The sequence below is a fragment of the Eulemur rufifrons genome, chromosome 9 (assembly GCF_041146395.1).
Source record: "Eulemur rufifrons isolate Redbay chromosome 9, OSU_ERuf_1, whole genome shotgun sequence".
NCBI lineage: Eukaryota > Metazoa > Chordata > Mammalia > Primates > Lemuridae > Eulemur > Eulemur rufifrons.
Genome location: NC_090991.1, coordinates 21807501 through 21832760, shown reverse-complemented (window position 1 = coordinate 21832760; position 25260 = coordinate 21807501). Strand labels below are relative to the sequence as shown.

General features: G+C 58.6%; 1 protein-coding gene across 1 annotated transcript in view; it reads right to left on the bottom strand.

The window, feature by feature from the left end:
- Nucleotides 1-1198: 1198 nt before the first annotated feature.
- Nucleotides 1199-25260, bottom strand: part of TMEM132E (transmembrane protein 132E) — a 54971-nt gene continuing 30909 nt past the window's right edge. Inside the window, exons 2-9 of the mRNA XM_069481019.1 lie at nucleotides 13201-14131; nucleotides 11600-11746; nucleotides 11096-11288; nucleotides 10198-10341; nucleotides 7581-7786; nucleotides 5393-5681; nucleotides 4226-4417; nucleotides 1199-3309 (exon numbers count right to left, since the gene is read on the bottom strand). Coding sequence (XP_069337120.1) covers nucleotides 2254-3309; nucleotides 4226-4417; nucleotides 5393-5681; nucleotides 7581-7786; nucleotides 10198-10341; nucleotides 11096-11288; nucleotides 11600-11746; nucleotides 13201-14131 — 3158 coding nt within the window. The 3' untranslated portion in view covers nucleotides 1199-2253. The remainder of the gene's footprint in view (nucleotides 3310-4225; nucleotides 4418-5392; nucleotides 5682-7580; nucleotides 7787-10197; nucleotides 10342-11095; nucleotides 11289-11599; nucleotides 11747-13200; nucleotides 14132-25260) is intronic.

Here is a 25260-nt window from a genome sequence, read left to right as displayed (position 1 = left end):
TGGAAACTCAAGAGCCTTCCTGCCAAGCCCCCTGTGGCTCTGCCCTGGGCACAGCGTTCTGGCAGCTGCCCCCCTGCCCCTTGCCACTGAAGCTACACCTGTTCTTTGTTGCCAAAGATCTTGGGCAGAGCTGTCAATCGCTAGCTTCCTTTCAGACCGTGCCTTGCCTGAACACTGAGACCTGGTTGCAGCAAAGTCCATTCTGTGTGCCACTGTCTGGGCTAGCCAGGAGCCGTGCAGAGCGCTTTCCATACATGATCTCATTTAGTCCCACAACCATCCCAGGGGCTGCATGACCAAGTGAGCAGATACCATGGAAGGCCGGGTTTCGTTCCTTGGTGGGCAGCAGCATGTGCTGGCAGCTGCCATTGCAACCCCAGTCCTGCTGCTGGTTGTGCCTGGGACAGATGCAGGTGGCTGTTGCTTTCCCTCTCCCAGAAGGTTGCTACAGCCACCTGTCCCTGGGCACTGGGGCTGGCCAGGCAGCCTTGCTCAGGTTCCTGCCCTCCTCAGACCTGGAGCTCCTGTACCCCCTGGGTTGCTGCCCGTGCTGGGGAGTGGTCCCCCAGGGCCACGGGAGACCGTGTGTGCACTCACAGGCCAAGTGTGCCGTGGGGTACCAGCCCACAATCCACTGGTGCAGAGGTGCACCCCAATAAACCTGTGCTCTCTCCTGCCTGGCCGTCTGACATGGCAGCCCCCGGGCCTCCCCCATCAGCACCAAGAGAATGGAGGCAGCCCTGAGACACGGCACTGGGGAGGGACCCCCTCTGAGAGGTGGGCTGCAGGAAACGGGAGTAACTCAGGTGGGCACACAGCCCTCCCACCTCTCTCCTTATTCTCCTGTGTCCTCCCCAGCCCCCCAAGTCATTTCGCTACAGGCCCCGAGGCTTGGCCTTCTCTCCTCTGAGCCATTCATGGCGGAGTCTTAGAGGTGGTGCCTTTGTAGGGGCACATTTCCGGATCAGCGACTCCTCCAGCCCTGGATGTGGGCTTCCCACAGCACCAGAGGGTCTTAAGGGACCTGAATGGTGGGGGGAGGAAAGAAGGCAGGACCCCAGTCTGGTCGGTCCAGCCGTTTCCATCTCACGTCCCATGGTGTGCCTGCAGAGCGTGTGTGTGTGTGTGTGTGTGTGTATGTGTGTGTGTGCGCGCGTGCAAGCCCGCACGCAAGGAAGAGACAGAGCCAGCCACCACGTACTGTCTGTGCACGGGAGCTGTTGCCCCCCCCTCCAGTCTGACCGCCTCCATTTATTTAAGAAAACTCCGACACAGTGGTGGGTAGAACCCCAGAGAAGAGTGGCTGTGGGCCGGGGCATGGGACACACTTCTTCCACCCTCCAGTCCCTCACAGCACTCCTGGTGCCCCCTGGCCCCCAGATTCTGTCGTGTGGGGCGTGGGTGGCTGCCTGCCCTGCTACAGAGAGGGGAGGAGGAGTGGTCGCAGAGCAAGGGGTGGCTAAGGCGCAGTAGTGTGGCCCCCGCTGTGGGGGAGGGGGAGGCAGAGGCTCCCAGGTCTCAGGCTCTGGGGTGCGGTTGGCTACAGATGGATCCAGGACTCCTCCCCCGTAGGTCCCTGCCCAAAGCCCTTGGGGCAGAGGAGGGAGTCCTGAGAACTCAGGAAGGTGCCTGGCTTGGCACCAGACCCCTCTGTAGAGTCAGCTCCCAGATCCTGGGAGGCACCTGGAAGCCAGGAGGTGCTACACCTGTCCTCCCACCTCCAGATATTTTGTCCACAGCAAGATCCTTGGCAGGGCAGGCAGCCGCGGCCTCCCCACCCTGCAGGACAGAAATCCCTGAATATTGGTTTGAGAAAAGTCTTTGTGCAGCCTGTGACACAAGACCCCCCAGCATCCCCTGCACAGGGGGATGGCAGGGGACACGGGAGGTGGGGGCCGGAGCACAGTGTGGGCCCACCTGGCCCCAAGCTTGGCCTCCTTGCCTCACCCTTGGGGCAGGGGTTGCCCCAAGACGGGAGGAGGTTTGGAAAGGGTAGAACAGAGGCTGGGATCGCTTTCCTCCCCGCAAGCCACTGGAGGAAGAGCCCTCCACCAGCAGGGGGTAGAATAGGGCGACGGTGTGGGGCGGCAGGAGGACCAGACGCAGAGGCACCCGCCGGGCACTGAGCGAAGCGGTAGGGGCAGGGAGTATAAAATCAGTCAGCTGCCCCGCGTCAGTGTGAGCTGGGGGTCCCGGCTGCATCCCACCCAGAGCAGACCCGTGGGGGCGTCCCTGCCACCCCGGATGGCGCCTCTAGGCAATCTCTTTGATTCTGCGCATGTAATTGTGCAGGTCGGGAGGTGGAGTGGGACGCGTGGTGCCCGCCACGTCCGGGCAGCCCCAACCCAGGTCCTCTTCGTCCTCCTCCTCCTCTTCGCCGGCGGGCACTGAGTCATACGCCAGCTCCTCTGAGGGCAGCGTGGTGAAGGTGGTGAACTTGACCCGCTTGCGCTTGGAGGTGGGCGAGCTGGCGGGGTCCTCGGCCTGGTCCCGGGCCGAGCCGCCGGAGGAGCCGTCGCCCCGGCCGTGCACCTGGCTCTGCACGCTGGTCTGGGAGCTGCCGCTGCTGTGGTGGTCGCCGTGGCAGCAGGCGGGCACGGTCTCCAGCGGGTTGCCGGTGGGCGGCGAGAGCTCGCCTTGCACCCGCAGCGGCTGCCCGTTGCCCAGGAACACCCAGTGGTGGGAGTGGTCCATGCTGGTCTGGCCCTCGGGCGGGATGCGCTTGTGCCGGTAGCGCAGCACGAAGACGATGCAGTTGATGAGGAAGACGAGGATGGCGAGGCAGAAGACGCCCAGCAGCGCGTACATGCCGATCTCCAGGTCGGTCAGCCCCCGCGGCATCTGAAGGAAGCCGGTGGGCAGCGGCAGGAAGTCTTCTGTGGGCGGCGCGGCCGGGCTGGCGGTGCCGGGGCCGGGGGCCTCCGGGGCGGGGGCCGCAGAGCCGGGCAGGCCGGCGCCCCGGGCCTCGTCCTCGCCCCCGCCAGGCCCTGGCTGGCTGGGGCCCGGGTAGTCATAAGTGGGGTCCTCCTCGTCCCTTCCAAAGTGCACCCGCAGGCCCACGGGCGTCGTGGCCAGCACACTCTTGCGCTTGGTTTTCTGGCAGCTCTCAGCGATGGTTAGCTCCGCCCGGAGCAGCTCCCCCGCCCCCTCCGCCTCCGCCACCACCAGGGGGAAGGCCCGGTCCTGTGTCACAGTGGCCACATGCTCATCCAAGCTGCTCACCAGTAGCCCGTAGTCCCGAGGGCTGTAGAGGGAGAGTGGGGCCGTGGTGCCATCACTATAGGAGAGCCAGAGGCTCAGGAGGGCTTCCTGGAGGAGGAGGAAAAGGGGACAGGCTCAGAAGTCCGGTTCAGCTGGCCTCCCTGCTAGATCCTGAGCTCTGTGAGGGCAGGGACCAAGCATCTCCGGGTCCCTGGTGTATCCACAGCACTGGAACTGTGCGGGCATGCGGCAGGCACTCAGGAACTGTTGTTTGAGTGAGTGAGAGTCACAGGTTGCGGGGATGGTAACAGCAGGCTCTGGCATCCAGGCCTCGTACTGCTCTGAGGATTTCCTCTCCCACTTAACCCCTCTCCTCTTGATGAGCAGAAGGTAAGTTCTGCCTTGGGTCTACCTCAAGTCCTTTCTGTTGCAGGAATAGCCCCATAGCTCCACGATCACCCCCATCAGAAAATTGGCAATTGATTTATACACCCACCCCCAGCCTCCTCTGTGGCCAAAACCTTCCGAGATTTGTCTTCCCTGCAGAAGGGAGAGAGAAGCGATTGCCTGGGGTCGTGGAGCAAGTTCGGGACAGAGGACCCCCGTGTCCTGACTCCTGGCTTGGTGCTCGATGCCCACCTCCTCACTTCCCAGGGCCCCCACCTGTCACCTTTCCACCTTCGTCCTGTGGCCAGTGCCCATGGTGTGTGGCTGGAGCTCCAGAGGTGGGTGAGGGTAGTTCCTGGGGGTGGGGCAGAGGTGACAGCCCTCTGTGAACCCAGGAGGGGGACCCTCAGCAGGAGCGTCTCGGGTGGCAAGTGCAGCAAGCACGACCTTGCCCAGACCCCCTGTGCAGAGGGTGGGGCTCTGGGGAGGGGCAGGTTTACAAGGCACAGAGGGCGAACAGATCCGCCATTACCAGAAACCCTAATCTGGGGACTTGTGGTGCAGGGGAAAGGCAGAGTCCCCAAGCTCCCCTTCCACACCCCAGACTGCCTGGCCAGTGGACTGGGCAGCCAGTTACCTGCTTGAGGAAGCTGAGGGTCTGCTGGGCGGCCGTGGTGGCCAGGATGGTGTGGCTGCTCCCAGGGCTGGGCCGCAGGGAGAGCGCCAGGCTGGCCACCACCTGGGCCTGCAGTTGTGTGATGCTGACCTTCTCCTCCGTCACCGTCAGCAGCGTCTCCCCGAGCACGTCCTCTGTCAGTGGGGACACCACCTGAGACAGAGTCGGGCAGGGGTGGGAGAGAGCCAGGAAAGCAGCAGCCTCCCCCACCAAGATCCCCAGCCAGGGAGCAATCCCAGCACTGCTGGGAGAGGGGCCCAGAGGGGTGGGGCGGGCTGGGAGGCAAGACCCCTCAGCTCTGCCTTAGCTCTGCAGCCAGGAACCAGGGTCCAGAGGTCATGAGAGGGTAAGGCAGGAACACAGAGGAGGGATGTGGGCTGACTGTAAGGAAGGCAACCCCCACGCCGGGAAAGATAGCAAGTGATGTGCGACCTCAATGTCAGGCAGACAAAAGGGAGTGGTGGGGACTATGGCAAACGGGGGAACTCATGCTCATGTGAAGGGGGCATCAGGACGGGCTCTAGCTGATAGTTGCCAGGTGGGAATGCAGGCCCGGTGTTGCCAGGTTTATTTTTTGTAAAACCAGAAATCTAGATTTTTTTTAAAAAATGAGAAACTTCCCAATTTTTAAATGTTTGATCAATTATCTTATTAATATGAGCCAAATATGTCTGTAGGCAGATTCTAGCCCATGGGTCAGCACTGAAAATTTCTTAGGTGAATGATTCCTACCCAGACACCCAATTGTCAGGGTAGAACTAAGTCAGGGAAGGTCGAAGTTGAGTTCCTAGATCCCCAGACTTGCCTTCCTGGCCTCTAGGGCTTGCTGACTTCCACCGTCCCCCCATGCTGTCAGCGAGGTCTGCCTGAGCTCCCACACCGAGGGGGGCTAAGTTGAGAAAGGTTGCCAAGGCTGGGAGCGAGAACCTTTACCACGATGAAGCTAAAAGGGCTTGACCTTTGATGGTGCAATTTCAGAGAGAGGGGCGGGGGGCAAGAGTGTTCTGGGGGCCAGCTGGGGCTGCGCCCACAGGCCGAGGCTCTGGGAACGTTGGGTTCTTCACCCACAGGTAAACAGGGCTCCTGACATTGCCCCTCTATGCTGAGATGGACGGAGCCCGTGCCTACCTTAAAGGGGGTGGTGCCCGGCTCCAGGCCCGCCAGCGTGCTGCTGTCCACCATGTGTGCCACTCGGGGGTCGCCCACCCGCATGAAGTCACTTACTAGGTCAGTGACCTCCACCAGCCAGTCGGGGCCCAGCATGGTGACCACCTGGTCGGTGCCCTCGGAGGAGGTGGTGTGGAACTGGGTGAACACCTGCAGGGTGGCGTGCTGGTACTGCAGGGTGCAGCCGCGGCTTGCACTCTGCCGCCGCTCTTCCTCCTCCTCCTCCTCGTCCTCGCTCTCCCGGGCTGACCTGGGGTGGGGACGCACCGGAGTCAGGGCTGGCCACACTGCAGGCTCCTCACCCTGGCTCCGACCTGCACAAGCCGTGCCCCCTCACCCTTGCCCTGTTGGCTCCTCCCTGCTCCCTGTGGGTGGAAGCTCTGCAAACAGCAAGCCTCCCCTCTGGCTCATGCCTTCCATCTCTGAGTTTGGAGCCAGCAGTCCCAGCCTGTCCTCTTCCGGAAAGGTACCTCCTTGACCCTCCCTTGTCCCTCTCTGCCTCTGCTGGGCTTAACCCATGCCTGGGAATAGCTGGCATCAGATGCCAGCAGCAACTGCTGCTGCTTCTTCAGCACTGAGCACACGCCTGGCACGTTCTAAGCTCTAAACGGGAGCAAAGGAGCCGGGGCAAAGACTGCCACAAAGCTCAGCTGAATTGTGTGCTGCAGTTGTGTGGAAAGCAGGACCTGTAAGGGACGAACTCGGATATTTGGCGGAGGAGATTTCCAAGCAAGGTGTGGAAAGTGCAGCCTGCTTTCTTCTCGCTGCTTTTAGCCAAATGTGAGAGGAGAGAGGTAAATTAATAAACTGTTAAGCAAACGGGAACCTGGACTTGATGATTTGGGAGATTCTTAGCTTATGCATATTGCAAAAGGTGCTAAAATCAGGAGATGCACTGCCAGGAAGGTATGCTCTGGAGAGAAAGTCCAAATTTCTCTGCGGTTAGCGCTTTGTTAGTGTTTTGGAAGGATAAAACAACCAGAACATTCACTCACACAGAGGGCTCTGTTACCTGTGTCCATTAATTTAATCCTCACAACAATCCTATGAGATAGGCGTTATTATGCCCATTTTACAGATAAGGAAACCGAGGCACAGAAAGGTTATGTGAGTACTCCAAGTTCACACATCTAGTAAATAGCAGAGTCAGGATTCAAACCAGGCTGTCTGGCTTCAGAGCTGACTACATCCTTGCTACCCAAAGTGGTGTCACCATCTCCCTGGAGCTGCTCGGAAATGTAGGGTGGCAGGACTTACCCGAGGCCCCCTCCATCAGAGTCTGCATTGTAACCGGAGCCCTAGGTGACTCATGCGCACATTATACAGTTTGAGCATCTTTTGTCCCCACTACCTTGCTCTTCCAAATCTCTGCTGAATTGAACTCAGCCCAAGTCTCCCTTGGCTGCCTGTTTCTCACACCACCTGCTTCTCTCTCCAATCCCGCCCCCTCCCACTGGGAGCCGCCTGCCACTGTCCCTCTCTGCTCCTCCCCGCTGGGCTTTCTCTCCAGCAGCTCGGAGTGGGTGAGTGGAGCGCAGTGAGTACACATGCATGTGCCCTGTACATGGGCACTCAGGGGTGTGAGCCTGCACCCCCGCAAGGCAGTCTAGGCGTGAGTCACTGTGTGCCCAGCGTGCCCTTGATGTGCCCAGGCTGGGGCACAGGTGTACAGGTGTGCGTGCTCCTGTGTCAGTGTGTCTGCTCCATTCTGTCTGCCTGACTGCTCTCTCACTCTGTCTTCCCAACCAACTCCTTTCCACTTGTCCTTTAAGACTTAGCTTCAGAGTTGCTTCTTCCAGGAAGCCTGCCTTGACTTCTGGAGGAAGAGGGGGTTCTCTCCTTGTGCCATTGATTCCCTACACACAGGGCTTCCACGTGCTGACACTCTGGGTCGTGTACATGGCTCTCTCCTCTGCTGACTGAGAGCTTGGCTGGGTCAGGCACCAGCCACATTTACCCAACCTCTTAAATATCCACCAGTGCCTGGTGCACAGTAGCTGCTCAGTGAAAGTTTGTTGATTGCATAACCAACCTACAGACTGTATACCCCTAGGGCCTTATGCACGTATGCAGATCAGACTGTGTGCCGAGGTTCCACCCAGGGAACCTCTGAGCATCCCAAGCATGTGCCGTGTGGGAGGGGCTGTACCTCCGATCGGGAAGGATAGGTACCCTCCAGCCCTTCACTTGGCTGAGGCGGGCATCCGAGAGCTCAATGTGCAAAGGCAGCTTGGGGACCCAGACTGTCATTTCCAGGGGGGCATTGAGAACGTCGTAGCGGAAGGTGACCCTGGCGTTCATGGACCCTCGAGACTCCTTTCCGCTCACAAACACGTAGTCGCAGCTGCTGGATACCTGGAGAAAGGGAGGGACAGTTGGCATGTCTGGCCCTCCAGGTCTTCCTGTGGGCAGTGCAGAGGAGTCCCGGGAGGCTGAAGGGGACAGGCCAGGTGGGACGAGGCGCCAGCCCCCATCCTGGCTTCTGCTCTTTCTCCAGAGATCACCCCTTGGTGCCTACTGGGGGAGGTTCTGCTCCTTGGTAAGGAGCCAAAGTACAAATATTTTTGTAAGGGCTGTTTTTGACTGGTCAGAGCCACACCTTGGAACATGGAACCTTGTTCCATGGCTGGAACCAGGTGTCTGGCAGGTGGAGTCCTCCATGGTACAGAGGAGGGCACGGGGTGCCGGACTGGGCTGGCAGGAAGTCGTGATGGAGGGGATAGGGGTAGGGGCAGACCCACGCCTCTGCCACGGCCCTCTGGCTCGGCTGCCCCAAGAGAATGGACAGCTGGTTAATTTCAGGTGAGGGGGCTGCTCTAGGCAGGTGTAGAGCGGAGAGGATGGGAGAACAAAACTCAGGACCAGAGAACCCCAAGCACAGATGGGTGGATGGCTGCCACCAACAGATGTGGTTTCATAAATGCATGCCCACCTGGATACCGACTTGCATTCCTAGAGGTTCCCTGGGTGGAAACCACATGCCTGCTGAGAATTCCTTGGGGGACACCTGTGCCCATTCACAGAGGTGGCACTGCCAGTACTTGAGGACAAATGCAGGTGGGTGTGTGTGTTACATGTGCCCACGCACACACCTGGCACACCCGGAGGGGGGTCCAATGTGCACATGCCCCTAGATGCTCCTGCTGGTGCGCGCCCATGGGTGTGTCTGGCATGCAGAAGTGGGCCGGTGATGCCCTGAAGGCTCTGCGGGGGACGGGGGGGGGGGGGCTGGGACCTTGGCTTGTCCCTGGAGATGAGCCCTTGGACCATCCCAACCCCTGCCAGCTCCCTTCATCACCTCGGAGTAGTGGGTGGAGGGACGTGGGGACAGCAGCCCCACCAGAAATGCTCAGTTCCCACTTGGGAAAGCAGAGAATTCCATCTGCAGGCCCACAGATTCCATTTAGAATGTGGCAAACTCCATAAAGAACCTGACTGTATTTCATTGAGATTTGTAACCATTTAGAATCTTCACTCATTCCCTTTGGTATCTGAGCCATCGTGACTTCGTTCTCGTCTGCTCTGGGGCTGGGGTGGGGGAGAGAAGGTGCTGAGTGACACCCTTGGGAGCAGGCCCACTTCTTCCCGTCCCTGCCACCAGCAGTGGCGAGCCCTGCGGGCCTTGGTGAGGCTTCTCTGAAGGAGGTGACAGGGTGCACCGGGCCATCTGCTCTGGCTCCTTGGAGGGCCTCCCTCCTGGATCAGGGGTGGGTGAGGAGGTGCCCAGTCCTCCCAGACCCAAAGGGACCCAGAGGCAGGGCATGGAGCGCGGTGAGTGCGGGAGCCCGAGTGAGCAGGAGGCTAACGCATCCCCCTGTCCCCGCTCTCCTTCAAGCTGCGTTATTGACACAAACAGGAAACGAATCCGGTTGTCTCATTGGCTGATTGTGGCACCTGCTGGAGGCTGGCGCAGCAGCTGGTTTGCCCACCCCACAGGTACCAGGACATCTTCTGTCACTGCCCACTCCACTCCCTCCTCTCCCCAGTTGCCTCTGACCACTGTCCAAAGCCAGGGAAAGAACAAACCTGCAGCCCTCCCAGGGAGGTGGAAAGTGGCCATCTGAGTCACACGAATGTCGTGTGTGCTGGGCTGTGGAGGACCCGGGGCCAGAGCAGCTCCTGGGCAGAAGCTCAGGGGTGGGGAGTTGGTGGCTGGGAGGGGCCTGCGGGAGCTGGAGGGGCTGGGACGTGTGTGCCAGGAGTGGGGCCGCCAGTGTACAGCCGGTACTCGGGGCCTGACTCACGTGCTTCTTGGGGCTCCCTCCCTGGCCCCATCTCCTTCACCTGACCTCCAGCACCTGGGGTCAGGGCAGGTCTTTTAGGGGTCCACTGCCCCCACCTGCCCCCTGTTGCCTTGCCCTGTGTCTGGCACACACCAGGGTTCAATAGTGACTTGCTGGGTCAAGTTCAAGTTGCCGACACTGCCTTCTCCCCTGTGGCCTGGCAGAGGTCTGTTCCCTGTTCCTGCAGGAAGCCTCCAGGACCGAAGCAGGACCAGGGGCGGGGAGCGGGAGCACTGTGGGAGTCTGGGGGTCGTGGGGGTCGAGAGACTTGGGAATGAACGCGTCAGAAAGGCGCGGTGAGGCTTAGGAGGAGGGAAGCCCGTGCTGTGGGAGGAAAGGGAGGGGCAGCCCGGCAGGGGAGGTGCGAGTCCATCTCTAAGGAGGGAGGAGTAAGAGCGAGCGGCCTGCACTCTGGGGTGAGGTTCCGCTTCCCTGAAGGCCTGAGACCTTCTTCCCCCGGGCCCCCACCTCCAGGAAGCCTACCTTAATGATGTCCTCGTTGTCAGACTCACATTCCACGAAGGTGGAGACATCTAGGACCAGGCCAGTCACCTCAATGGCAATGACCTTGACGGGGATGGCCACTGTCCGGCCAGTCAGGATGGCCGTGTTGATGATCTCTGTGTCCTACAGGGAGGAAAGGGAGAGGGGGCTCTGCCTGTGGCCCATTCTCCCTTGGGGCACGCTAGCCAAGGCGCTGGCTCCCGGCTGCTCCAACTCCTCAGACGCATGGCCTTCCCCTGGGGATGCTCGCACACGTCGGCCTTCTGAGATGGTCTGCTCACCCGGCCTTCGGCGGGAGCCTCGGTCTGCCTCACTCTGCTGCCAGGACACAGCCCTTCCCAGGGCCCTGCCACCTCCTCTCGAACAGCTCGCATGCTCCCTGGGACTCACACAGTAACGTCCCGCACAGTCACCTGGCCGTTCAAGGTGCCCTGGGCTGGTCCCAGACCATCATTCCAGCCTCACCACCCCACTACACTCTTTCTAAATCCATTGCCCCTTTGAACTCACAGTCCTCCCACGGCACCTTTGCACACATGAGCCCCTGCCAAGGGTGCTCCCCTCATCTCTGAGAGCCCTTCCTCCCACGTGACCTTCAAGACTCAACTGCATGGCCACCTCCCCCTGTGAACTTCCCAAGTGGCTGTCCGTGGCGACTTCTCCCACCTCTGCCCCCCTCCGCATCCGCTGTCCTCCTGGCACCAGGCACAGGGCACCACCTGCCTCCAGTGACTGCGCCCAGGCACCCTGGGTGCAGGAGGCAGTCTCTGTCTCACACACACACACACACACATCTGTACACACTCTCGGTTGTGCACGTTCCTGCCACACGCATGCATGCATGGGCATCCACTGGCCCAGTCACCTGCCCACTCACCATGGCCAGGGGCAGGATGGCCTGCACGTCCCGCTGAATGACGGTCAGTTCGGTGACCGCCCGCTCCAGGTCAGGCAGGGCGCCATGGCCGCGGTAGTCGATGTGCCACATGATCCTCCGCTTGACTGACTGGCTGGTGAAGTTCTCCATCTCGAAGTCCAGCTGCAGGATCTCCAAGGGGCCCTGGCCCTCCCTGCCAGGGTCGGGGAAGGAAGGAGAGCAGTGGAGGAAGGGCGGGAGCAGCCCGAAAGCTCAGAAGCCCTCAGTGGGGACGCCACCCCTCCTCGGCCACTGCCCACTGGGACCCTCTGAGCCTCCTCCAGCCCATCTGAGGCGCCCCAGCCCTGGGGTTCCTGCTGAGGGACCCAGCCCCCAGAGTCCCCATCAACCAAGTCCCAGCCCTCCGTAAGTCCAGCCTCTTACATCAAGGATCCCCCTGTCCCCTGCTGCCCCAACAGGTGGCTGCCCTGAAAAAAGGTGGTAGAGTCACCACCCCAGGCTCACCAGGGGGGCAGGGGCGTGCCCTGAGCCCAGGCCACGTCCACAGTGGCTGTCGAGTGCTTCGCCCCGGTCAGCAGCTCCGAGGTCACATGCCACTGGCCACTCCGTGACTTGGTGCCTAGAAGGGTCACGCCCTTCTTGGCCTTCACCCTGAGACAAAGTGGGAGGAAGAAGAGGGAGAGGGTCAGGCGAGGGCCCAAAGGCTGCTCGCCTGGCCACCACCCCTAGGCTGGGGTTGTGGGGGGAGCAGATGAGCTAAGTTCCCCTGAGTCCTGGACTCGGCGTTTGAGACTGGTTGGGGAAACCTGGCATTGTGGCTGAAACCTCCGGCCCTCAGTGGAAGCTGCAACCCCTTCTACCATATCCCTGCCAGGACTTTGCCTGATCTCTGCTTGCATACCTCAGCGACAGGGGACTCATTACTTCTGCACACATCACAGTCCTTTTTCAGAAAGCCCATCTTCCCTGTACGTAGCTGAAGTATAACAGTCATGGGCGCTGCTGGGGTGAGAGAGAACAACTCTCCTCCATCTTAGCTGTTACAGTTCTTCAGAAAACCGGAGAGGCGTGCAGCTGTTCTCTGACTCTTCTTTTCTCTAGTTTCTCCAATTGTTTTTTGCCACAGTTTAAAATCACTTCAGAGCCTAACCACCCTCCTCTGGAAAACTATGAACACATAAGGTGTAGTGTCCTACACTAAAGACAACACGTCAGCTGCACTCAATTATAATAAACACTAACTAAGGCAGGTGATTATCACCTCCCTAATTCTGCATGCTCTACTCCTATTAATGCAGCCCAAGATCTCTGATGACTGATTTAATTCATATACACATACAGGCACCAAGCACTAAATCAGGTATGACCCTGTCCAAGAATATTTGAACTTTAAGGTAGAACATTCAGGAGAGAGGGCGATATTCAGAGAAGCTGGACGCTACTGGTGACGTTTCAGGTCCCATGCAAGTGCTTAGGGGTGCATTTTGGGGGAGTCTTTATTATGTCCTCAGAATCACCCAACATGACTCAAACTGTGGATTCCTGCTGTGAAGTGTCATTATGTTTTGTGGGGATGTGATACAGTTTAAGGCATTTTTGAATTCATGAACTGGGTCTTTCTCAAGGTATAGAAAGAGCTGGGACCCCTGAAAAATTTTCTCCCAACTCTAGGATTGGGGAGAATGTCCTAACACACACACACACACACACACACACTCCTCTTCATCTTTGGGCTCCCAGCTAAGAGGCCAATCTCTGATCTCCATTTGGCCTTAGTCTCCTCATCTGTAAAATGGGAGTTGCACCAGCTTATGTCTCAGGGCCCTTCCAGCCCTGGCCACCCACGCTGGCAACAAGCGATATTTCCTCTTTACCATGATGCCATTTCAATGGGACCCGGAAGTAAGGGCAGGAATGTTTGTTGCCATTAGACAGATAAGAACACCCAAGTTCAAATAAGCGAGGTGTTTTCCCAAGTGTGCTCAAGTGATAAATGGAAGAGCTGGGGTTAGGATGCCGGCAGGGATCCAGTGGGGAGGACCCGCCATGGGTCAGGCATGTACTTGATCTGGGAAGGTAAGCCAGCCCCCACCGGTAACCCCTACCTGAGTGTGAAATGCTCCAGGCTGGCGCTGGAGGGCGAGGAGGAGTTGGGGGCCAGGTACAGGAGGATGCTGAGCACTTCCCCGGGCTTGAGGGGCCGGTCGGGCAGGCGGATCATCAAGTTGCTGTCCAGCCTGTGCTCCTGCAGGGTCCTCCTGGGGGGCGGGCGGAACAGGCTGATGCTCCCGATGCGCAGGAGCGGGTGCTGCGTGGGGCTCTCCGCCCGCGCCCCCGCGCCGGGCCCGGCCCCCCGACGGGAGCCCCCGCAGCCCCCCGACGCATCGGGGGCGTGGAGGGTGTAGTAGAGCTCCGCCTGCTGGCTCTCCCCCGCCGCCTCGGGCTCCAGCCCGTCCGGAGACTTGCGGCGGGCCGCGGGCAGGGCGGCCGGCGCCGGGGGCCCAAACCAGGCCAGGGGCAGCTCGGCCCGCACGAGACACGTGGCCAGGCCCCCGCTGAGGCGGCAGGAGCTCTTGACCTCCCGGGCGTCGCGGAAGGCGTGCAGGCGGACGCAGGGCAGCCGCTCGGTGACGCCGAAGTCGTCCCAGTCCCGGCCGGCCACGTAGAACAGCACCTGGGCCACGGGCTGCGAGGCGGGCACGCGGGCGCGGACGATGAAGGCCCGCACCTTCCAGTTGACCGTCAGGCGCTCGGGGATGTCCAGGGTGCTGGACGGCTGCAGGAGCTCCCGCGCCACCACCTGGCTGGTGCTGAAGGGCCCCAGGGAGACGTTGAGGACGGGCAGCTCCTTGGTCTGGAACACCACGAAGGGCTCGGAGCGCTGCAGGGAGCCGTTGGTGACCGCAGGTGACGGGGGCCGCGCCTCCCGCAGGAAGAAGGCCAGCCTCGTATGCGACAGGCGGTAGCTGACCGGCAGCACTGGACTGGCCTGCAGCCCGGGTGGGCTGGGGCTGGCCGGGTGGGAGCGGCCGGAGGCTGGGGACAGACAGAGGAAAGAGGAGGCCCGGAGTGGTGAGGAGAGGCTGCACTGAGACCCCAGGGGGCTGCAGCCTCCACTCCTCCCACCCCCAAAGAGGGCCGTCCCCTCGGCAAGCTGGACAGGCGCAGCGTGGCTCTCTGTCCTTGGGTGGGCTGTCCGGGCTCCAAGCCTGGCACCGCCTTTGCTGGTGTGTTAAGTACCCTCTCGCCACAGCTTCATTTCTTTGTGACATAGGGGTAAAGCTAATCCCATTGCAAGGCCTTGGGAAGCTTTAGAGTGGTTTTATTCCTCGGAGTCCTCACCTGTGAAATGAGTATAAAAATGGTTTGTGCCTCAAAGGGCCATTGTGCGGACTTTCAAAGCGGCGTGCACAAAGGGCTGAGAGTGGGCTCTGGCCCCAGAAAGAGTTAGCTCTCACTCTGATCCCCGCACCCCGGCACGGCGCTCAGTGCTGGACAAGCGTCAGCTCCTTTGATCCTCGGATCAATGCTGTGCTATGATCTCCATCGACTCAGCCAGTTTTCTATCAATAACTTCCTTTCTGAGTGCCTAGTGTCACATCTTACAGATAGAGGAACTGAGGTGCAGGACACTTGAGTAACTTACCCAAGTCACATGGGCAGAGGGAGCCAGCACCTGGATGCAAACCCGGGCCCACCTGGCCCTCAACCTAAGCCCTTTACTACTGCACCAGCTGTCTCTCCCCCTGCTCCCTGTCGCCACACACTGTGTAAACAGGAAATTTATCCTCAGTTTGCCAAACCTAAATATTGGCCTCCTCCTTCCTCTGGGCTCCCTCCACTCATCCAGGAGCTGCCCAGTTCTAGCAACTCCATCTCTGGCTGTCCCCTGTCCACCATCCCCAGGCCCCTGCCCCCAGTTCTTTTTGTTGTTGTTGTTGTTGCTCTTTTCTTGAGACAGAGTCTCACTCTGTTGCCCAGGTTGCTGACTCTGGTGTCAGCCTAGCTCACAGCAACTCAAACTCCTGGGCTCAAGGGATCCTCCCGCTTCAGCCTCCCGAATAGCTGGGACTACAGGTGTGCACCACCACGACCGGCTAATTTTCTCTATTTTTACCAGAGATGGGATCTTGCTCTTGTTCAGGCTGGTCTCGAACTCCTGACCTCAAGCAATCCTCCCGCCTTGGCCTCCCAGAGTGGTAAGATTACAGGCGTTAGCCACCGTACCCCGCCACCCAGTTCTGGCCTCACTCCTGTCTCTGTGACAACCCAACCTGCTGAGCAGCCCTTAGGAGCAGCCGTGGAAACTGCTGGCCAGAGACGCCGGGGCTGATGGTGGGTGGAGATGCACAGGAGAGTCCCGGATGAGGACAGCAGGATGTTTGAAGCGGCAGGGAGAGCCTTCCTGGCTGGTGCCCGGAATCCCTGTCCCACAGGTACCCCTGGGGACTCTGAGAATGTGTCCCTGCAGCCTGGGGGGACGCTGGCCCCAAGGCTTGCATGTGGGAACCTAGGTTAATGGCCCGAGCCAGGTATTGCAGTGAACCAACTGCCTTAGAAGCAGCAGGAAGCTGGCAGACAGAGGCTTTGGGACTCAAGGTCAAGGCCTCTCCCAGCCACAGACTCAATGGGCAAGTTGCTTCCTACTTTGAGCCTGTTGCTACCTCCAAACTTGTGGTGGTGACATCAGTCCCCACCCACCGCATGGGGACACTGAGAGGAGGACATGCTCTGTGAGCCATACAGCAGCCCAGGGCAGGGGTGGGGAGTCCAGGGCCTGTGAGAGCCGGGTCTGAGATGGGGAGGGGCCCCGTGCTTGTCCCTCTGGGCTCAGAGAAGGGCAGCTGTGGTCAGTGAGCCGTAAGTGCTCACTATGCTGGCTGGGGGGACAGGGTGGGGGACATGGAAGGTCAGCACACCGACCGGCTCTCATTATCCACCCCCAGGAGACCCCAGAGCCGCTAAGTGGCACTTAGTCCCCTTCGCCCCTCTCGCTGTTCCAACTTCACCGCTGACCATCTGGACCCCTTGGAGGCACAGTGGGGGCAGAGGCCACCAGATGGGCACCAGACCCAGAGGGTGTGAAGGAGGGGTGAGGGAGGCATAACTGCATGCCCCCGCCCCTGGGCTAAGGAGCCGATCTGGCAAAACCAAGACCCTGGACCATCCAAACCACCCTTGCTGTTCTTTGCACACGCTGAGAGAAGGTTTCTGCCTCAGGGCCTTTGCATTTGCTGTTCCTTCTGCCTGGAATTTTCTTCCCTTGCTATTCACATGTTTCTCTCCCCATTTCTCTGCTTGATCACTCTCCCCCCTCCAACCCGCCCCAGCCATTCTTTGTTCAGGAACATCCGCCCTGATCGTTCTATCTAAAGCAGCACTGGCCCCTACCCAATCTCTCTCCGTCCCTTTTCCTGTTTTGTTTTCTTCATCACACTCCTCACCACCCAGCTGTACGTTCTATGCACGCACCCGTGGTTTCTGCCCACTAGAAATTAAGCTCCGTGGGGACACAGACATCGCTTTGCTCCTTACTCCATTCCAGTGCTCAGAACATGGCCCGGCGCATGGTGAGCACTCTACACATTTTTGTCGAAGGAATGAAAATCTCTGAATGAGCTGCCCAACACTGACTGTGATGTCGTGGAGGTAGTGAGTTCCTCATCAGGGAGGCATCCAAGAGGAGACTGGGCAGCCCCTCAGGGGGAGAGTCTTGGCCCCGGGAATAGGGGCTCTGGACACTTTATCGAAGTTTCCAGATCAGGAAATTTTGCAGATAAGGAAACAGTTGACATTGAGGAAGGGGAGCTAGAAGGCTGACCTTAGGGCATCACAGCTTTCAGCTTTAAGTCACTGTGACCCACAGCACCTCCCACCCATCGCCACCACGAGTCACTCTGTCTCCTCTGTGGCAGAGCAGGGTGGGGTCCCTGAGAGCCCAGCACTGACCTCTGCTCTCACACTCACTTCTGCTGCAGCCTAAGGGACTCTGCGTGACTCTCCTGGCCTCAGCTTCCCCCGGGAGGTGAGGGAGGCCCCAGGAGCCTTCTGACGTGGCCGGGGAGTGGGGAGGCCAGACTGCTGGGTCGGCAGGTCCCTGAGGCAAGTGTTTGAACACCAAACACTTGGTGTGCCTGAGTGTGTCCACACATGTGTGTGCACTAACACGCATAGCGGCCTGCATCTTGGCACAGAGCTCTGACGTCCAGACATCATGTAGCATGGTACGGGCTGGGGGAGGAAATGCTGCTAGAAGTTTCCCTGAAGGAAGACAGACGTGGGGTAAGGGTGTGTGTGTCGGGTGATCAACACAGAGACCAAGGTCAGGCCAGGTCCAGAGGCTGGGGAGAGGTGTTTCAGAGGTGAGGGGTCCCCACGTCCTGCAGACCGACCTGGGAGGGTACACAGACAGACACACACGGAGCAGGCACACGCCTGCCCCTGCACCCCATGGCTGCTGCTCACTTTGCTCCCCAGGCTGCAGACCCCGCCTTCTACACTTCTGTGTTGCCCCCAGCTCACCTTGCAGATGGGACTTAGTACTGCCTCCCTGCTGGTGGCTGGGCTGTGCCTCCGGAAGCATTTTGGTCTGGCCCCGGGACCTCTCCCTCGTGGCCATCCCCGATAGAAGGGGCGTCTCCATGTCTTCTCTGGCGCAGGATGGGGTGTCATGGGCCAAACTGTGCCCCTCCCATTCATACATTGAAGTCCTAACCCCTAGTATCTCAGAACATGCCGGTATGTGGACACAGGATTGTTAAAGGGGTAATTAAGTCAAGACGAAGCTGTGAGGGTGGACCCTAACCTCATGTCCCAGTGTCCTTAATAAGAAGAAAAGATTAGGACACAGACACCCAGAGAGAAGACGATGTGAAGACATAGAGAAGACGGCCGTCCACAAGCCAGGATGCGAGTCCCCTCTGGAAACCAACCAGCCCTAGCACACTAATACGTGGAGACTGGCTATTTCTGCCACTCACAGCCTCAGTTTCCCCAGGAAGACGTGGAGACACCATGCCGGGGGAGGAAGACAGGCTGGCTCATCCAGGTTCTGTCCGTGGGGATAATGATGGTGACTGAGGTGATCCCAGCATGCCCGGCCCCTGCCAGACTGTGCCTAGCAAGTGACCTTTCCCGCGTGAGCTGGGCCAGCTCCGTCCTCCCCACAACCAAGAGGCAAAGGAATAAACAGAGGCTTCAGCCCCAGAGAAGGGTATCGGCCCACCAGGACTTGAGAGAAGACTTGCATATGGGGTAGGGTGTGGGTCCTTCCATGCCCTGCCCAGGCTTTGCCTCCTCCCTGAAGCCTCCCCTGATGCCTTGCAGACACCCCTCCCCCCCCCCCCTGCCAGGCGGACAGCGCCTCTTCCTCTCTGCTACTGCTTTGCTCCAGCCAGCTCTGGCTCTGACGGATCAGGAGCCTGGCCCTGGTGCCAGTGAGATGCATGTGATCAAGGAACTGTCTCAGTCACATCTGTGATCATTCCCCTGGGGCCATGGGCTCCTGTGCTCCTGTGCTTGTGCAGAGGCCTCTAGGGCCACCTCCACCACCAGAAGGCACATCCTTGTTGTTTCACACGTTTGCTTTTCCAGCTGGAATGGGGTATGGCTGGATATTGGGGTGGGACCAGCTTTGCATAGTACAAGGCGTGGCACACAGTGGGTGCTTAACAAATGCCAATTCCACCCCTTTATGAGTCCGGGGATGCCTGCTCAGGGCCAGTGGCTGGACACAGCCCTCTCCCTTTCATCTCGGGCTTGCCCTAGGTGTCTGGGAGTGTGGCAGGGGCCCTCTGGCCACCCACAGACAACCTTCTCCCCAGATGCGGAGGCCAGGCCCCTCCCCATTGAATGCATAAATGAATTTTCCTTTGTGAAGGCTGGGGGGCCAGGCGGGCTGGGGATGGGGCGCCTCTGGCCATCTCCTTGTTTCTAATCAAGATCATATGCCTCCTGCTTCTATATCTTAATTGTCTCCAAATTAAAACTAATCGCTTGCAAATCGGGGAAAAAAAACTTGTCATTAGCTCTGGTGAGTTTGAGGCTGAGGGGCACAGCGGGTGTGCCAGCAGGGCTCAAGGGCACTGTGCTGTGCTGGGAGAGGGCCTGGCCCGCTCACCTGTGTGCGAGCAGGTGCGCACGTGCATGTGAGCCACGCCAGACGTCAGTGTTCAGGACCCTTGAGCACTTGTTCCTGAACTTGCCTGAATAGACGAATCAGCCAGAGCAAACAAAACAACAGCAAACAAGGCCTGGGGACAGACTCAGGCTTGTACAATCAGAATTCCCAGGGGACAGACCTGGTGATCTGTGTGTTTAGCAAGCATCCCAGGCCTTGTTATCCTGAGAGAAGTTTGGAAGACAGCCTAAGTAGGAAGGAAGGGTTGGTGAGCATGCTTATGTGACTCACACACTGTCATTCTGGCGGTGCTGATAGTTAATAACAAGTAGCCAGAGCCTAGAACAGTGGCTGGCCCGTATAGATGCCAAATAAGTCTTTTTGTAAAATCTACGAATGGATGAATGAATGAATGAATGAGAGGGGGCAAGAGCCACGATCAGTGCAGGTGATGAGGATCCTAGGGGCCATGTGGCCCGTGACCAAGAGGCTGGGGATGGGCTATGCCCAGTGACCCCTCCCCAACCCAGACCTTGAGGACCATAGGAGTGGTGTGACCTAAGTAAGAGTGTGGGAGGGATTGGCCCTGGGGAAACACCCCCAACCCAGCAGAGCTGCAGTGGAGGAAGCTGAGGCCAGGGGTGCCTGGAAGAAGGCTCTAGACTGGGAGGGGGGATGCCCGGGTTCCAGTCCTGCTCTTCCTCGGTTGATTGGTGGGTCTTACCTAGCATGTCATTTCTGCTCCCAGGGGCCCTATTTCTGCATATGCAAGTGGGGAATTATTAACCAGTGATACCAAATATTTACTGCAGAGCAGAGTGCTGCCGTCGGAAAAATCTAGGTTTTGACAAAGATTTCTGATTTTTTTCAAAGTTAGTGATACCTGGAGTTACCGAGGGTTTAAAGAAATGGGCATTCACCTGCTCCACTGTTGGAGGGTCAACCAAGCAAGCTTTCTAAAAACCAATTGCAAAATATGTTTAAAGGCCATAAAATTGATTGTGCTCCTTGACCCAGGAAATCCCCCTTTGGGAATCTAATAAGCAGAAACCTACACGAAGATTTATACGGAAAGATGTTCACTGCAATGTTATGTTTATTAGTAAAAAATTACAAACAGCCTCAGTGTCCAAAAGCAGGGTTGGCTTAAACAAATGAAGATGAATAAAAATGGATATATGCAGCCGTTATAGATCAAATTTTCAAAAAAATGTAATCAGATGGGAAAATGCTCACAAAATATCGTGAACTGACAACGCAGGGTGTCCAACTGGCTATTTGGCATAATACAGATTTTATATAAAAAGATGTAGATACTGGGAGGAAATGCATCAAAATGCTAATGGTGGTTATCTCTGGGGGGTGGGGATTATAGGTGATTGTTATTTTTTACTTTATGTCTTTATGTATTTTCCAGTTGTCTGCAATGAACACGTATTGCTTGTAAAATTAGGAAGGGAACAATAAATGTCATTAAAAATAAAGGAAAGTGGCTGGGCAAGGTGGCTCACACCTATAATCTTAGCACTTTGGGAGGCAGAGGCTGGAAGATTGCTAGAGGCCAGGAGTTCAAGACCAGCCTGGACAAGAGAGAGACCCCATCTCTACAAAAAAATAGAAAAATTAGCTGAGCATGGTGGTGCATGCCTGCAGTCCCAGCTACTTGGGAGCCTGAGGCAGGAGGATTGCTTGAGCCAGGAGTTTGAGGTTGCTGTGAGCTAGGCTGACACCACTGCACTTTCACCTGGGTGTCAGAGTGAGACCCTGTCTCCAAGAAACAAACAAACAAAATAAAGGAAAGTGTTTGAAGCTATTTCAAGAATAGAGAAAAAGGAAGGAAGAAAGAACTGTGTGGCTTTGGAGTCACACAAACTCACACTCAACTCCCAGTTGTGATACTTTCTAGCTCTGTGACTTTGGTCAAGTTACTTAACCTCTCTGAGCGTCGATTTCCACACCTGCAAAATGAGAACCACAGAACCTATTTCATAGAGTTGCCATGGTTAAATAAGCAAATTGCGCGGTGTAAGCTCCCGACAGAGTTGGTGCTCAGTGTTCATTCGTTCATTCATTCAATACCTATTGGGTATTTAGCTCTGAGAGGAGGAAAGTGCTGACCTGTTTTCTCCAGCACGGGTGCACCGTTTGGCTCATGGCATATCCTCCGTCTATGTCTGTTAAGTCAAATAAGACAAGCACAGAGACGACAGGCACATGAAGCAGTGTCCCGAGGGCCCCAGAAGAGGCACCGAGGCTGGAGGGAGGCCTCGCTGTCAGAGCCCTACAGTGTGTCCTTGGGCAGTTCCCCTCCTCTCTTTGGGCCTCAGCTTCTTAACCTGGGAGAAGAGGACAGTCCCTGTCCTGCAGGCCACATGGGTGACCTAGAGGTGGGTGGGGGCTGTGTCTGCAGGGAGTCCTGGTGGGTTCTGGACCAGGCAGGGGTCAGCTGGGTAAAGGAGAGGTGACAGCCGGGCCCAGTGAGCCCTGAACACTGCCTTCCGTAGCCAGCACATGGGGTCTCCCTGTGTTGTTGAACAGTTTATGTCCTGAGCAAAGATGCTTGGCTCAGGCAGCAGCAAGAGCTAAAGCCCAGCCCAGCTCCGCTCACCAAGCCTGGTTCCTAGTGCGGGGCTGCCTCTGTGTTTTCCTCAGTTGCACAAAGAGGCCATATAGACTGGTGCACATAGGCATGTCCCCACCCAAGGCTGGAGCTGCCATACTGGGCTGAAGGGGAGAAGAGAAGGAGCCCAATACCGAGGGGCAGAGGAATGGGGGTCTCCTGAGGCCTGGGGCCTGAGAGAGGCGTCCACCCCACCCCCAGCCCTGTCACACCTCCCTCCTCCAAACTGCCACGCCCCTTTCCAAAGCAGCTCAAACCACCCCCACCGGGAAGCTGCAGATCCCATCTCTAGGACCAGCCTGGTGCTCCTCCAATGCAAGCTGGGGGCTCCCCTTTCCTTTCCTCTGCCCCTGTGTCCCCAACACTGAAGGCCCCCGGGGGCCTCAGCCTGGGCTGGGCTGGGGGCAGCAGAGCCCCAGGGCAGTGAATATGGACCAGCCCACGGCTACTCCCCCAGGGGCTGGGGGGAGGAAGAGCCCCTGCAGCCTCCAGCAGCCAGCAGCCCCCAGATGGCTCTTGCTCACCTCCCTGGCAGGCTGTAAATCCTGGGAACAGCTTCCCAGTGCTGTCAGCCGCCCCACCCCCATGCCTGGCTGGAACCCAATGTTGGAATAGGTCAGCAGGGGGAGGGGCACCCTCCTGCTGTCCCCTCCCCCACTTTGCCCTAAATCCCCTCCCAGGAGACCTCCCCTGCCTACTCCAGCAGCTCTGGTTTCCTGCCATCTGCCTGGGAACTCCCCATCTCTTAGCTGACGGGATGGCAGGGTCCCTCCCAACATTTCACAGGTGGGAAGGTTTGGGTCAGACTGGCTCTGCCGTTTGTTAGCTGTGTGATCGTGGGCAAGTGGCTGAGCGTCCCTACACCTTAGTTTCCTAAACCGGGGGAGGGGGGTGGGGGGTGAAAACAGCCCCTCTCTCACTGGGTTGCTTTGAGAGGGAAACGCCTGTGTTACAGGCTGGCCTGGGAAGTGTTTCGGCCGTGCCTGCACACAGGTAGCCCTCTGCGAATGGCAGCTGTTATTTCAGTGTTCTTACCACCAGCATTAAACAGAGCCCCACACAGCTCCTAAGTCAGGGCCCAGAGACCCCCAAGACCGAGCGACTGACTCCCCTCTCCCCTGCGTCTGAACCCCAACAGAATCCTCTTGTGCTTGGTTGGACTGGGGCCTGCCTTGCCTGCCTCTAAGGGCGGGGCCCTGCTGTTTTCTGTATCCCTGGCACCTAACATAGTCTTGCAGGTGGTCTGTGCTGAATAGAGGGTTGTAGGATGAATGAAAGAATGGCTGGGGTGGCCCTGGGAGGTCGTGCCTGCTATCACACACACACACACAGAGTCTGTACCGGTGTCTGTACTGGTGTACAGGGACCCTGTCGTACCCCCATCCTGGGATATCTGTCCTAAACTGGCCATTCCTCTTGCTCCCTCAGCCTGAAAGCCCCCATCAGACCAGAGGCTGCCGCTCAGCTGGGATGCTCTCATCTCTGCAAGGAAGGAAGAAAATCAGAGAGACCTGGGCAGAGGAGTGGGGGAGGGGGAGGACTAAGTGTTGGCTGAATGAGAGAATGAACCAAGCTCAGCTAACTCAGGGCCTAGAGCTGCTTCCCAAGAGCCCAAAGAAGGGCCAGTGTACCAGGAGGACAGGACCCCAAGAAGCCGCTGCCAGGACAGTCCCTGCAGGTTAGAACTGGTTCTCTAGTCCTGCTCCTGGGGAAACCGAGGGCCAGGGAGGGAAGACTTGCTCCAAGTACAGAGCAAGGTGGTAGCCAAGACCTACTGAAAACCGGGGTTCTTGTTTCCCAGCTCTCCGCCAGTCCCGGGGCACCTATCCGCTGGCCCTGGAGCCTTGTCACCTGATGGGAAGCAACCCCAAGGGGAGACCAAGGGAAGCCTCTGGTCCTGGGAGACCAGCCAGCCAGGGCCCCTCCCTTCCCCTCCAGCCTCTGCTCCCATGGGATCCTGTAAGCCCCACATGGCACGGAGGGGCAGGGCCTCGGGGCCCATGACAGAGGGAGGGATGGCCCAGGATGAGTGATGTGGACGTCTTGGGGGCAGGGCCCAGAAGTCATACAACCCAGCCGTGTCCCTGGGCTGGAGGGGTCCCAAGGCAGGAGGGTCCTGGAGTTCAGAGGCCCAGTTACTGGGGGGAGAAGTCCAGACAGAGGAGGGGTATTCGATCTGGGGACAGAAGCCCTGCCCCTTCCAAAAGCACAGTGACCCTGGGCCCTCCCCAGTGCCTGCTCTGTGAGCCTGCCCGGAGTTGTGAGCACATGTCTGTCTGTTAGTCTGTCTGCATCTGTGATCCCAGGATCGAGACCAGAGGCTCCAACAGCCTTGTGAAGCCAAAAGGCTTTGTATTTCCAATCGAGCATCCCTCACCTCCAGAACAGCTCTTTTATTTCTGAAAATCTGGAGTGGCCCCCATCCTTACCCTGCCCCCAGCCACAAGCTCAGGGCGAACCCTTGGCCCTAGACCTCGGTCTGCCCAGCTGTGATGGGCTCTGATGTGAGGTCCCTTTTGTGATGGGAAGGTCTGGGTGGGGAGCGCAGGGATGGAGGAATAGGGCTGGGGCGGTGGTTATTTGTCACCAGGTCTGGGGTCAGCTGGTGGGTGTGGAGCTCGTAGAGACAGAAGGCAACTGTTGGAATAGCCTTTTGTTCCTGGTGGACTAATGGATACTCCCCACCTCCCCACTGTCCCTGCCCAAGCTAGGCCACGTGAAACGGAGGGCTCCCTGCTCCAGGAAGGCTCCCTGCTCCAGCCGGCACTGTGGGAGCCCTCACCCTCACCCCCTAACACCCTCGCCTCCCGGTTTCTTGGATCTCAGGATGGCCATGAATGAATCCGGGACTGGCCACGGTGACGAAGCCACGCTGAAGTACTTGTGGGATGGGCCTGCTAGAGCCCTGTGGCTTGCCTTTGCCAGCCTAGTCCTCAGCCAAAAAAAGGGGTGAGGCCAGGGCAGGCAAGAGGGGAGGGAGCAGCAAGGAGGGTAGCCTCAGTGGAGCAGGACCCAGGGACAGGGACGGGGTCTGGGGCCCCCATGGTGGCATCAGAGACTAGAGCTGCCAGCAGCCCCCAGAACCTGGAGCCCAGGCTCAGCCTGCTCTGCTGACCTACCTAACTATGGAGGCCGGGGAGGGCTGGGGCAGGAAGAGATTTCCCCCCCCCAAATAAGGCCAGGATGAGGAAGCTGTAGGGAGGGGCTGAAAGCAGGAGCCAGAGAAAGCTGGGGTCCAAAGGAAAGGGGAGGCAGAGGCAGAGGAGGAAAATAGGAGGTGAGGCTAGAGAGAGAACAGAGGCAGGAGAACCCCATCCTGGCCGGGGCGGGGTCAGGGTGGGGCCCCGCGGGGACCCTGGGGAATCTGCAGACCTGCCGCCCCACCTGGGAGCTGAGCCAGCTGAGCAGGAGCAGCGGGGGAGGGGC